The sequence below is a fragment of the Quercus robur genome, chromosome 5 (assembly GCF_932294415.1).
Source record: "Quercus robur chromosome 5, dhQueRobu3.1, whole genome shotgun sequence".
Classification (NCBI taxonomy): Eukaryota; Viridiplantae; Streptophyta; class Magnoliopsida; order Fagales; family Fagaceae; genus Quercus; species Quercus robur.
The window spans coordinates 66,952,963-66,967,494 of record NC_065538.1 but is presented as its reverse complement, the minus strand read 5'-3'; the positions used below and the strand labels follow the sequence as shown (position 1 = coordinate 66,967,494).

Sequence of the window (14,532 nt, the reverse complement as noted above, 5' to 3'; positions counted from 1 at the left end):
AATAATAAAAAAATCAGGAGCTAGGAGGTGCATGGCTTCTTGCAACGTCTTCTCTCATAGGAGAATATTTATTTTAAATTATTGTTGTGATTTTCCGGATTGCGTGGATCAAATTGAATTAGATAGTACTAATATGAAAAAAGATACAATTTTATTTCATGCTGTATATAGAAGTTATTGCTCTTAAAGCGTGTAAATAAATTAATGTATTAAACTTGGACAAAAATGTTGAGGATCACTAAATCAAAGTTCGGAAAAAATTGATAACAAAATAAATGAACCAAAAATCAAAATCTTAGTGTTAAACTTTGCTCGATTCCTTTATAACTCAAAGGTCGGTAAAGTTTGATAACGAAATAAATGAACCCATCTTCTTTTTTTGAGAAGGAAATGAACCCATCTAGTCATGTGCAACTGTGCTCAACTCCTTTATAACCCTATCTTCGCCTAACAATTTTGAATTATATTATATGTTGTGCCCATGAAGTTGACCTCATTTGTTGAAATATTAATATTGTCTTACGTTAGTAGCATGTAACAGCTGATTAACCTGCATTGTTTGTGAACGGAACCGAAACACAGACACACAAACAATCAAACAATGAAACTAACGACCAAATGAAAAAAGTCTAACGGATAACGCAACTTGTTTTAGGAGAACCCGTAATGAAGAAATGTACGTGGTGGCAGTAGAAGCAAAAATAATCTGTTATAGTACTCCTTAATTGAATTTAGGTCAAGAGCAGCGGGCGCAGAGAGGCATGTGCATGACATTGCAGATTTAGATATGAGATATAGAAATTTATGATGCATATAAGAATTCTATAATATTGCTACATATGATAAACATTTTTTTTTAATGTAGGGCTCTGATCAATAATAAAATGTTTATATGATGATTTGTATTCGATGATTTGGATACTCAAATCTCAATGTCTAAATCTCACGTTTCAATCTCTTGTGCGTTGAATTTTCTTGGTCAAAATAAGAGGTGGCTTACAAAATCTTCTCATCTATTGTTCAACGAGTTTCTTAGCCGGCCAATCTCTATATATATTTCCACCCTAGCTAGGCGATTCAAGTAAAAACTCAGCCTCTCTTACTAGGCCCAATCCATCATACCAAATATGGGGATTTTAAGGGCAACAATGCTTCCATTGCTCTCAATATTTCTCCTACTTTCTCTCTCAAGGCAAGTATCAGCTTCTGAGTCCTTTATTAACTGCCTTTTAAACCATTCTCAGCCATCCCATCCAATCTCTGCAGCAATATATACTCCCAACAATGGCTCCTTCTCATCTGTCTTGCAAGCCTACATCCGAAACCTTCGATTCAACACAACCACAACTCGTAAACCTTTTCTCATTGTCACTGCTTTGCATGAGTCTCATATTCAAGCAGCCATCGTTTGTGCTCAAACGCATAACCTCCAAATGAAAATCCGAAGTGGAGGCCATGACTATGAGGGGGTGTCTTATGTGGCAGAAGTCCCATTCTTTGTCCTTGACATGTTCAATCTCCGATCCATTCACATTGATGTGGAAAGTGAGACTGCTTGGGTTCAAGCCGGAGCAACTCTTGGTGAAGTTTATTATAGAATATATGAGAAAAGCAACACCCATGGTTTCCCAGCTGGGGTTTGTCCCACAGTTGGTGTTGGAGGCCACTTTAGTGGAGGAGGCTATGGCAACATGATGAGGAAGTACGGCCTCTCAGTCGATAACATTATTGATGCACAATTAGTTGATGTCAAAGGAAGACTTCTGAATAGAAAATCTATGGGAGAAGATTTGTTTTGGGCTATTAGAGGTGGTGGAGGAGCTAGCTTTGGAGTGGTTGTGTCATATAAAATCAAACTTGTTCGTGTTCCAGAAATAGTAACTGTTTTCCAAGTTGCAAAAACTTTGGAACAAAATGCCACAGACATTGTGTCTAAGTGGCAACATGTTGCAGATAAGCTCAACGAAAACCTTTTCATCAGGCTTATCTTGGACGTGGTAAATGGAACAAATAAAGAGAATACTGGAAGAGCTACATTCTTCGCTCTTTTCCTTGGTGACTCTGAGCAACTTCTCTCTGTCATGAACAAGAGCTTTCCTGAATTGGTTTTAAAAAAATCAGATTGCAATGAAACCAGCTGGGTTCAATCTGTGCTTTTCTGGACAAACTTCGCTCTTGGCACGCCAAATGATGTTTTGCTTAGTCGAGTACCTCAAACACTAACTTACTTAAAGAGGAAATCAGACTATGTGAAGGAGCCAATTTCAAAGGCTGGGTTGGAGTTGATTTGGAAGAAAATGATTGAGCTGAAGTACGTGGCACTGACATTCAATCCTTATGGTGGAAGAATGAGTGAGATTCCAGCTGAGGCAGTTCCTTTCCCTCATCGAGCAGGGAACCTGGCAAAGATTCAGTATGCAGCAAATTGGAATGAGGGTGGGGACGAGGTTACAGATTACTATATAAATTTGACAAGAAAGCTTTACAGTTTCATGACTCCATTTGTGTCCAAGAATCCAAGGGAGGCATTTTTCAACTATAAAGATCTTGACTTGGGGATTAACCATAATGGCAAGGCAAGTTACCAAGAAGGAAGAGTTTATGGGATCAAGTATTTCAAGGGTAATTTCAACAGGTTGGTAGAGATTAAGACTAAGGTTGATCCTGGTAACTTCTTTAGGAATGAACAAAGCATCCCTACTCTTCCAAACTAGCTGAAGTAGAATGTTTTCTGCAATTTGATTGCTTATTTGATGTACTTTTAGTTACTTGATTATTAGGTAAATAAAAAATAAAAAAATACTTCCCAAGGGGAAATAATGTAGTTCTGTATTGAAAAATAAAGTGTTGTTTTAGTTGATATGTTTTGATTGATATTTTTTTTTTTTGAGTAAATAGTAATATTTATTAGAACACATACAAAAATAGTAATACTAGTATTTTAAACTGGGTTTATAATACAATACATAACCAGAGTACAACTACAAAAATGCCTAATTATGTTATGATATTGTTGGGGGACCACAATTTAACTTTCTACAACCACTCTAAATAGGTTTGCATGGTATGATGTCGAAAGTCATAAAAGATTTAAGTGTGTCTTTCTCATTACCAATTGGTTTTGAGATGGAATGACATAACTCACGGTTCAACAAATGATATCAAAGCTAAAGTCATGGATTTGAGTTATAGGAGTGTCATTGTGGGGGAGGGATTGTTGAAGGGACCACAATTTGATTCCCTACAATCACTCTAAAAATAGACTTACGCGGTGTAATATCAAAGATCATAAAAGATTTGAGTGTGTCTTCCTCATTACTAATTGGTTTTGAGATGGAATGACATAGCTCACAATCCAACAAATATATAAATCAAACAATGTATGTTATGTAGTTTCTGTTCAAAATTTCATGCGTGGGCATATATACAAGTAATTTTTTTTGGCTTACTGTAAGCGCGGGAGGGATTTTAACTTATATTCTTCACTTGAGAAGAGATTAATACTGTCATTTATGGGCCCTCTTGGTAGTTGAATTCGTAATTGATTCAAAGAACATTTATGGGATGTCCTAGCAATGGGTGAGAAACAAATTGCATCAACAAAGAAGGTAAGTTTCATATTCATGAAAGATTATTCAATATTTAAAGAGTGATTCCAATTCCGCTCAGACAAATGATAGACCTTATCATAAATTTAATTAATGAGATTCACTATCATTTGAGAGAAGTAAATATACTTCCAATTTACATCCATCGAAAAAACTTGTTCCATCAAAGTGAACAATTTAAAAGTTTCTTATGAGTTTCTCCTCTCCTATGTAAAGTGTATGATAGCGAGTATCTTCCATCTAAATTTGGTGGAATTATTTTATACATGACTCATAGTTTATGATGATGCCAAAAATCGTCAGTGAGCCGCATGGTCCTCACTTGCTCTTGACAAAACCTGTGAAATGAAAACACAGAAGACCTTATAGAGAGTACCGGTGTTGTCACGCCGCAAACCCCAAAGGATCCAAAGCATGAGAAAGACGTCTCGAAGTACCTGTTGATCTTTCCTTTTTGACAATCCAATCCACATAAATCATATCAAATACCAACATCAAGAATTATCATAATAATTCCATTGAGTATACTCTTAAAGTAAGTCAGAACTCTAAGTGTTAATTACAATGACTATTGGCCACAAAAGAATAGAGGTCTGAATAAATAGTTAAATATCAACAGCTTTTCTCATCAGTGGGAATAAAGTCACAACCACTGTAATGTACAAAAGAATGAGTCAAGCCTATTCTAAAATGTACATCATCTAATATCTCCATTAAAAGAGTTCAGCCTCCATCAGTAGTTAGTCTAACTACTATTAGTCACCAAAAAGCTGTCTCAAAAGATTGTTACTTACTCTGAAAAGTTTGTAAAATAATGGAATGAGACAGAGCTCAGTAAGTAGCATAATTAATGGGGGTGGGGGAAATGCAAGTTTCATGATAGTAACAATTTACAAAACATGTTTTTAATTTGGGAATTTCCAAATAGTTTCTACAAAACCATTTCCAAAAATAATATGACAAGGATGAATAAATTGACACAGCACAAAGCTTCTCAAGATGTTCTCATGAAATTACATACTATACATTCCTCAAAATATCTCAACATGAAACTACGTACTATACACTGTGAGCAATAACAACATCGTTCCAAACCAAAAAATCAAACCCAAGGCCACATGACAATCGCCGACACAAAGCCGAAATTGATCTGTTGACACAAAGCCGGAACTAATTTGAAGACACAAAGCCGGAACTCATTGCCGACACAAAGCCGAAACTAATAACCATCACAAAGACGGGTGCTAAGATACTAATGTCACACAGACTATAATATCTAGCTAGGTAATCATTGGGTAATCACATGTCACAACACATGGGTAAAACATAAAGAGCTCACAAATTACCTTTATTTCAAAATACATAATTCACTTCCAAATAGTTTCATAAAATATTTGAATGCCCAAGATATTCACAAAGTTCTCAGAGCCTTCAACTCATTTCTTGTCAAAAAGATTTTGTATTAACTTCCCAAATAACATAGGTCAAGATAAAGCATCTTTATATTTTTGCAAATAATGCAATAAATCCATAAAACGCATTCTCAAGAATTTAATCAAAGATGCTAGTATTTTCCTTGCTAACAAATCATGCAATTCCCTGTATGCAATAAGAATATGCATTTTCATATATAATCATATATAGTAGGGTCACAACACAACACCTTTTAGAAAAACATAGTTCCACCATTAATTTTTTAAAATGTGTTTGACCCAAAAATAATGTTTATGCAACATGATTATTTTCCAAAAATCCCATTAAAAAGCTACTTACCTCGCAACCCGCAAAAGTCTAATTTTCCAAGCTCCAAAAGAAATTAGCTTGAACCTAAACAATACCAAGCAAACCTATCAAAATAAGTATAAAGCTTGAAATTGTATTTAGCTACATATTAGGAATTGCCAAATAAGTACTAAATTAGGCAAGCCTAGATTTAGCCTCACAAATATTATTTTCCACTTCCAATGTTTCTCAACCAATTACTTTACAAGGCATAGACTCCCATTATACTCATGAAACATTCAAGGTATTATCTCTAACATCAAAACCTCAATAATTTATGAATAGTTTCCACAAGGTTTTCACAACATCATCAAGAGACCCATGACACCAAAATCATAATATCCTTCCAAACAAACAATTTAAATCTTGAACTAGCTCCAAATAAACCATAAAATTATATTCACAATTTATTTCACAAGATATACCTCAAAACCCCTAAATTTTCACCATTCATAAACCTTAGTTAACCACCACTAGTAAAACCATAAACCCACTCATCAAATTAGTCTACCAAATCAAAAACCCATATACATAATTACAAAAATATCACCCAAGAAGCTCATCAATCTCATGAACATCATTATCAAAGCTTAGATTAAAATAACCTTAAGCAAAAGTATAAAACCCACTAATAGATTAGAAATTTTTACCTTAAATCAAAAGAGATGAATATGCCTTAAAGGTTCCTAGAGAGCTTTGCGGTAATCTTGCCAGAAAAGATGGTGGAGATGGTGGAGAATGAGCACCGGTGAGAGAGGATGAATGAAATGTTTGTGTTGTGTTGAGAGAAAAATGATAAAGAAAAGAGTAGAAGACCTTAGTTGACCGGCCAAAGAGGGAGAGATATGAGTGATATTTGTGTGGTGGGGAAATGAGTGGGGTAGGTGGGCACGTGTGAATGCAATTAAAAATATAACCATCACTTTATATATATATATATATATATATATATATATAAACTGGGACGTTACAGGTGTGGTACTGGCCAAATACCCTCCAAAAGTTAAGTTAGAGAGAGAGAATTTCTACAACTCTAAAGTGCTAGAGCTGGAGAATTCTACGTACCTTGATTTATGAGGGCTTTAAGGTTTTTATAGTAGTGTAAAGCTGACATTCGTTTCTTGGTGGAGAAGGTATTTTCTTGTAGAGAAGATTCTCATTAATACTCGTATTTTCTTGTAGAGATTCCTCTGATTATGGTTGGGCGTAAAATGCAAGATATTTCCATACTAGGATTCTTGGATACCACTCATGCCACATAGGTGCCATGTGGCTTCAACAAAACGTCTCCCTTAGACCTGTCTCATCAATTGTGTATGTATTTATTCTAAGATTTTCTTGTATTTGTTTTTTGTTAACCAAACACAAAAATAAAAATAGTTTGGGGGTGAATAAGGTGTTTTTTTACTCAAATATCATATCAATTTCTCTTCTTCTCTCTCTAAGCTATTCCATGGCCATCACCATGTGAAAGTTCAATTAGTGTATAAAACACCTTGAACGTTTAGACCCCCAATTTACAAATTATCAATTCAAGCTTATAATCAAACAATTAATGTGCAAAATATGAACATAAGCATATAATAGAATTGATAAACAATCTTAGACCAAATAAAATCACATTCACAGCAGAAATTAAATGGCAAAGATAAAGGGAAGAGAGAAATACAAGGACAACACACGATGTGTTATCGAAGAGGAAACTGAAGCCCTCGACGTAAAACCTCTCTGCCGCCCTCCAAGTGGTAAATAATCCACTAAAAAATGTAGCTGAGATACATGAACAGCAAAAGACCCTCCAAGCCTAATCTACCCAATGTACCTAAGCCCTCCAAGCTCCTACTCCAACGAGGTTATGCCAGACCTATTTCTTCTTTAGCTTACCGGATTCCGCTACTTGACCATAACATCAACCAATATGAAATTGGTCCCTTCTTAACTGCTTCACAAACACCAAATGGCCTTCTCACAGATATTGGTATGGTGAGAAAAGGTTTTGGTAATGTACCTCTCAAGGATTTGACAATGGAGAGGAAGAGAGTAGAGGAATTTGAAGAGTCTCTATGTGAAGATTGGGGATGAGTCAATCTTGTTTTTCTCTAGGGTTTCTCTCTCAAAATTCTCTCTGGAAACTCTCTATATTTCGTGGGTATAAGGGTCTATATATAGTGGGGTAAGAAAGGAATGCGAAGAGTCAGTTTTTCCCAAACAGGGTGGTCTGCCGACTTGGCCTCGCGATTGGACTAAGTCGCGAGTTCAAGTCGCGAGCTAACGGCCTAGCCAGCCTAGGACTTTTGTCCTATAGTGCAACAGCTGGCATGACGCTTTAACTTTTGGCATGCTTGGCATGTGTACAACTTCTGGCGGCTTGCAAGCCGCGAGCCACCCACGAGATCCAGTCGCAAGTCCCTGCTTCTTTGCACAATCTTGAGCATTTCTTCACACTCTCTCACACATTACCCTTATATGATTCCCACCTAAATACGGGGTTACTAATTGCTAAAATACAAGCAAATTTGGCACGAAATAAAGTCAACAAGATGGTTGATAAAATTTCAACCTTACAATCTCCCCCTTTTGCTATTCCGTGACAAAACTCTAAAACAAACTCTAGACTTAACATATGAGTTGGGAACAGTTGAACAAAACTCACTCACACCTAACTCTAGAATCTGTGTAGCTCTTGAATCATATGAATAAGAATCTCCTAAAACACAATCACACAATATGATCATTGTATGTAGAAAAACTTGTAATGCATATGAGGCAAGCACAATGCGATCAAGAAAAATGGAATAAAGTAATAAACCATGGCTTGACCATACAAGCAATCACTATAAAATAGTGACCATAATGCTCATTCACACTTAGAATGAACATCCGAACATACAAGCTAACAAGCTCAATGCAAATTACTTGCATGTCCAACACTCAACCAATGCACAATATGTAAAGTATATGCATCTAGGAACAAGATCCTACTAGGGCACAAGAGTGAGAGTACTTAAAAGAAAAGCATAACATTTAGCTAGAAGTACTAGGCAACAAAGCATAAAGACTGCATAAGCATGGTACAAACCATAAAAGCCTATAAAACACATGGAAACAAACCCTAAAAGTTTACAAAAGCAACATGGGTACAAAACATAAAGCATACTGAATAACATCTTTAAATATTAATAAACCAAAGTATCACAGCCAAACAAAACCATGAGTTTTAAACCGTTAAACCAAAAACTTTAACCACAGTGTATTAAACCCATAAAACATAATACCATAAGAAACATAAAGTAAAACTGAAACATAAACTGAAAACACTGTTTATGGCATGCTTCCCCTCAAAATGGCACTCCCCCTCAAGAGCTGCCCCTCAAAATAAAAAATTCTCTCCCTTTTTGACCGGAATGGCCAAAGGGTCACTGCTGGGTGTTGATGTTCTCAAACTTGGCTGAAAGTATGTTGAGTTGATCTTGAATTGCTGCCATCCTGTCAGTATGCTCATTCTGGACCTATTTGAGTCCATTAATCCTCTCTAGGATGATCTGGAATGCATTTGGAGATACCTCTGATGAGGTTGAAGCTCTGCTCCTCTTACCTCGGCTTCTAGGTGTTGAAGTTTGTCCTGCAGTCACTGTCTCATTTCCATTAGGTTACCTTCACCTTGGTCACCTTCCTCTTCATCACCTGGAAGACAGACTTGTATCCTGATGATGGTTGAAGGTATAGGCATAGGGCTGATATCTTGAGGGATTTCAACACCTTTTGCTCTGAAAAGCCTCATAAGAAGGCTAGGAAAGATCAACTTGGGCCTAGAGGTGGTTCTAGTCTCATCCACAATAGTGTCAAAGATGTGAGAGCTGATGTCAGTGAAGGTTTTCTCCTTGAGTTCCATAAGGAAGATAGCTTTGGCATTGTTGATTGTAGTCAGCTTCCTCACTGGGTACAAGTTGAACATCATAATGGTGGTTAGGCACCTCATGTCAGCTGGAAATGCTGTAGTATTGAGGGATCTCTCCCCTCTTTGTCCACCAATGCGAGTTTGGATAGTTTCTATAGATAGCATCCTGTCCTTGTAGTTGGTGAAATCATAGTCCTCTAAACCTTCAAGCCCTAGCACCTCATCTATGTCATGGGCATCTATAGTGAATTCCTTTCTTCTAACCTAATAGCTCAACTCATTCTCCTTTATCACAACATTTACATAGAATTCCCTTATTAAAGGCTCACAAATTGCAGGTAGGTCACTCAACAATTTATTCCATCCTTTGCCCTCAAAACAACTTGGTATGAAGGTGTCCTTTAAGTCCCCTAAGTTTACAAACCTTTCTTGAATAATGGTTCCCCTCAAGAAAGAATCTCTATATCTCTCAAAGTGTTGAACAGACCTAAATAGGCTATGGTCCATTTTCAACCTTTTGTCAACTTTCTTAGCAAGAGTCTTCTTCTTTGTAGGAGATAGGGCCATCTGTAAACAAGTAGAAAAAGCCACAACAACAAAGCATAATATATGAACACAACCATTAGTAACATGTTAGTGGTATAGAGAAGAACAGAAGATCAAGCCAACACTAAGATCATATTCAGCTTAAAAACAGTCATTGAAAGAGATATCTCATACTAATGCATAACACATAGTGATATCAATGATCAAAGAGCACAACACCTTAAACATGAAAGCTCTAAGGGACAATACCAAACAAATACTTCAACATGTAGTAATCAATTGTAAAGAGCCAAAAGTACCCCACACGTAGTGTAAAACATACTTAACCAAAAGGGGGCAAATGACTATGAGATATGGAAAAAAGAGTATGAAATGTTCAAACCAACATAGCGCAGACAATATCCATAAGACAGAAGCAACACACATGATAACCATAAATAGTTTAAACAAATAGCCCAACCATCTTGAATCAACCAAGAACACACACAAATTACATTACAGAAAACCAAAAATCATAACAAAATGGGTATGAGATTCAAACACCAAACAGATTAATAGACACACTCAGTCAAAATCAACCATGAAAGCAAAAATAGAGTCCTAAAAGCCTAATGAACACTACCCAAAATTCCAAGCACAACAAACATTCATCCAACCCATCACCGAAACAACAAATATCCCATATCAAATCAACAACTCACTGAATCAAGTAAACAAGACTCAGAACATGAAGTATGGAGAGAGAAAGAGAAAACCCATACCTTTTTCTTGAGGATTTTGAGTTGAAATGATGTAAAAATGGAGGTTTTTCAAGAGTAATATGGTGAGTTTAAGAGATAGTGCAAATGGAGAAGACAATGAATAGCCAAAAATGTTCAAGGGAAAACTAAAAAGTTAAAAAAAAAAAAAAAAAAAAAAAAAAAAAAAAAAAAAAACTGACCAATTTAGGCAAAACACGCGATTTTCGCGACTAAGTCAAGTCGCCAGAAAGTCGCCAGGTCCAGCCGCTAGAACACTTGAAAGAAACTTTTGAAAAATTTTCTAAGTGTTTTTCGTGACTGAAAGTTCCACTCGCGAGCGAGTCGCAACCTGAGCTGCGAAAATCTCTGTGTACCCATCGCGACTAGACTTTCCACCCGCGAACGAGTCACCAACTTGAGCCGCAAAAAGCATGAAAACCCAAACTTTTGAAAAATATTCTAAGTCTTTTTCTCGACTAAAGCATTTACCTACCAATGAGTCGCAAAAAATCTTTGTATGGGCTCGCGACTGGGGCATGCGACTGAGTCGCTAGAATAGGGCAACATGTTTTTGAAATTTTGACAAACTTTTGTAAAAACAAAATACTCTCCAAAAACACCTAAAAACTCAAAAATCTTTTTATGATTGATCAACAAAGATTGAGCATGTCAAAACACATTTAATCAAGTACAATTACACGAATGAATATGGCATTCATTGAACATAGACATGTGTGTTGTGTGTGGATATCAAAAATAAGATAGTCCTTAGTCTAATGTGAAGCTTTAATGATCAATTCAATCAAGGCATATACAACTAGCACTAGATAATGTGACCCATCTCAATTATAGAAATATGCATATGTGACCTCCCACCTAAACTTAAGTACAATATCTTTGAAACTTTTCATTTGACTCCATGTTTAACATATCATTTGATCTTTTTGAATCAACACATCTCATTGTGAGATCGATGCCTGAAATTTTTTATATTTCACTTTGATGAGTTAGCCTTTGGCTTTTTGGGCATCATACAATTTTATTTTTGGTCGCTTTCCCTTTTTACTAGTCAAATACTAGTATGTGCGATAGGCTTTTGCAGCTCAATATCTCTTTTCATTTGGGGATTTACATTTAATGAGCTCTTTTAGCAAAAAAATAAAAGAGTTGGAAGATATATAGATACAAGTCTATGCATGTCTCAAGATCAACAAAACCATTCACTAATCATTCATGATAAGGTTGAAGATCTATTTACAACAGTCACATAGATTTTAAGATTTCTCCCACAATGATATGAGTGCATAAGGAACAAGCTATGCTCGTAGATGCACAAAGCCATTTGCACAAAGGTACAAGATAAAACATATTTTGAGACAAAACTCAACAATGTCGATCAAATTTTTTGAATTTTCTACTTTGACACACAATAAGGAAAAGATTGCTCAAAGGAAACAATGTAAAAACATTTTAAATGAAAGAAAGCAAAAACAAACAAACAAACAATTTTCAATTCACATAATCAATAAACAAACCAACAGGCACACAACCAAACATAGTCACATAACATAGGAAGTATTAATGCATGGACATGTTGTAATGCTTATGCATTAGTACCCTTCATCACCCACACGTCACGTGCGTTTGGGGTGATATCTTTATAGGATTGGGTATGAGAGTTAGGACTTTCAAACCTTCTAGTGAAGCTTTCCAAACAGTTGGTGAATGCACCAATCATCTTCATCACGTCCATCATTCCGAGATCACCATTTTGATCTCTTGATGGCTCAACAGCCCAAATCCTCTTATCAATTCTTGGTCTTCTTGACCTTTGATCACTTGCATTCCTCAATGCTCCCAGCTTATGACAATTAGGTCGCGTGTGCCCTTGAAGTTCGCAGTGATGACACATATGGTTCGTTCTAGAACCTCTTTGTGATTGTGGAAGAGATTTTGCTCTGGCTTCAGACCTAACCACAGATTGATTACAGGGCTTGTTCAGCACTCGCTGGTCAACCACATTCTTCTTCTTCTCAACATTTGCCTTCTCCACAGTAGGGGCAACTACAACCAGCTCTTTGACCTTCATAAACTTCACTTCTTTGGAGATGTTCACAGCTGAACTACTTTCTCCGATGTATCCTAATCCGGTTTTGTCAAAGAAGGTCTTTTGAGAGGAAAGGACATCATCAAGTTTCTTTGTGGATACTTGCTCTACCTTGGCATTTGCTTGAACCACCTCAAGATCAAGGAATTTCACCTTAGTGTAAGCTTCAGTTAGCTCGCCATTTAGCGTCTCTATCTCATACTTGACCTCCTTATATTTCACTAGGAGACTTTTAGCCACCCTTGCATATTCTCCTGACTTCTCAAGAAGTGAATTGTAGTTCTCTTGAAGACCAACTGTATCTTCATCTTCTTCAGCATCTTATTCTTCTACAATTCCCATGGATTCCTCATCACTATGCTCCCCAAGCTCTTCCATAAGCAAATTCAAGTCCTCCGAAGACTCAACATGAGCAACAGTAATGAATGCTAAGAAATTCCCTTCTTCATCATAGCTTTCCTCTGAATCAAAGGTGGAGGAATTTGAGTCACTGAGAGTAGTGGCATAAGCCTTGCCCTTCGATCTCAAGTAATTAGGACATTCCTTTTTGAAATGACCGTGTCCATTACACTCAAAACAAGTGACTCCTTGAGTAGATTGGGGCTCATTCCCTTCTCTCCTTTTGAAGTCCTTCTCCTTTCCGGAACTCATGAATATCCCTTTATCACCAAATTTCTCACTGTTCTTGAACTTTAGAAATTTGCAAAAATTCTTTGCAAGGTAGGCAACATCCTTTTCGACTACATCCTCATCCGATAAATCTTGAGCTTCTACCCTTTCATTTATTGTCTTAAGAGCAAGTGATTTGCTCTTTCTTTGATTTGGTAATGAAAGCTCATACGTTTGGAGAGAACCAATCAGCTCTTGGACTTTGATTTCATTAAGGTCCTTGCTCTCCTCAATTGCAATCACCTTTGCACAGAAGCTCTCCGGCAATGAACGAAGAATTTTTCGTACAACTTTCGAGTCCTCCGTTTTCTCTCCCAAGTTAAACTTGTCGATGACCACTTCATTTAGCTTACTATAGAAAGAGTCAAAGGACTCATCCTCGCTCATCCTGAGCTCCTCAAACTGGGTAGTCAGCATCTGTAGCTTTGTGTCCTTAACTTTCTTTGTACCGTCATAAGTGGTCTCCAAAATCTACCATGCTTTCTTGGTAACAGTGATATGAGAAATCCGATGGAACTCATCTGGGGACACATCACAAAAAATTGCTTTAAGTGCTTTGCTATTAGCATTTGACGCCGTGAGGGCTGCCTTATCCCATGTGGATTTGGCTGCCTCCGGCTTTGTCCAACCTATTTCAACGGCATCCCAAACAGCCTCATCTATAGAACACAAAAATGCTCTCATCCGCACCTTCCAAAATGCATAGTTGCTACCATCAAAATATGGAGGTGCATTTAAGGATTGAGACCGATCCATCTCAAAATGGGGTCAAGGATCACACTCAGGTAATGAAACCAATATAAGTGAACCCGCTCTGATACCAATTGAAAGTTCAATTAGTGTATAAATCACTATGAACGTTTAGACCCCCAATTTACAAATTACCAATTCAACCTTAATATCAAACAATTAATGTGCGGAATATGAACATAAACTTAATACAGAATTGATAAATAATCTAAACCAAATAAAATCACATCACAGCAGAATTAAATGGCAAAGATTAAGGGAAGAGAGATGCAAACACAAGGACAACACACGATGTGTTATTGAAGAGGAAATCGAAGCCCTCAGCGTACAACCTCTCCGTCGCCCTCTAAGCAGTAAATAATCCACTAAAGAATGTAGTTGGGATACATGAATAGCAGAAGACCCTCCAAGTTTAATCTATCCAGTGTACTT

General features: G+C 36.7%; 1 protein-coding gene across 1 annotated transcript; it reads left to right on the top strand.

Annotated features, from left to right (window-relative positions):
* The first annotated feature begins 1,067 nt into the window (after window positions 1-1,067).
* Window positions 1,068-2,862, top strand: LOC126726761 (berberine bridge enzyme-like 8). The gene has a single exon (XM_050432110.1). The coding sequence runs from the start codon at window positions 1,128-1,130 to the stop codon at window positions 2,712-2,714; it is 1,587 nt and encodes a 528-aa protein (XP_050288067.1). The 5' UTR covers window positions 1,068-1,127; the 3' UTR covers window positions 2,715-2,862.
* Window positions 2,863-14,532: the final 11,670 nt, after the last annotated feature.

Excerpts from the sequence above, each read along its gene's own strand:
- LOC126726761 (XM_050432110.1), top strand. The coding sequence starts at position 1,128 with ATGGGGATTTTAAGGGCAACAATGCTTCCATTGCTCTCAATATTTCTC.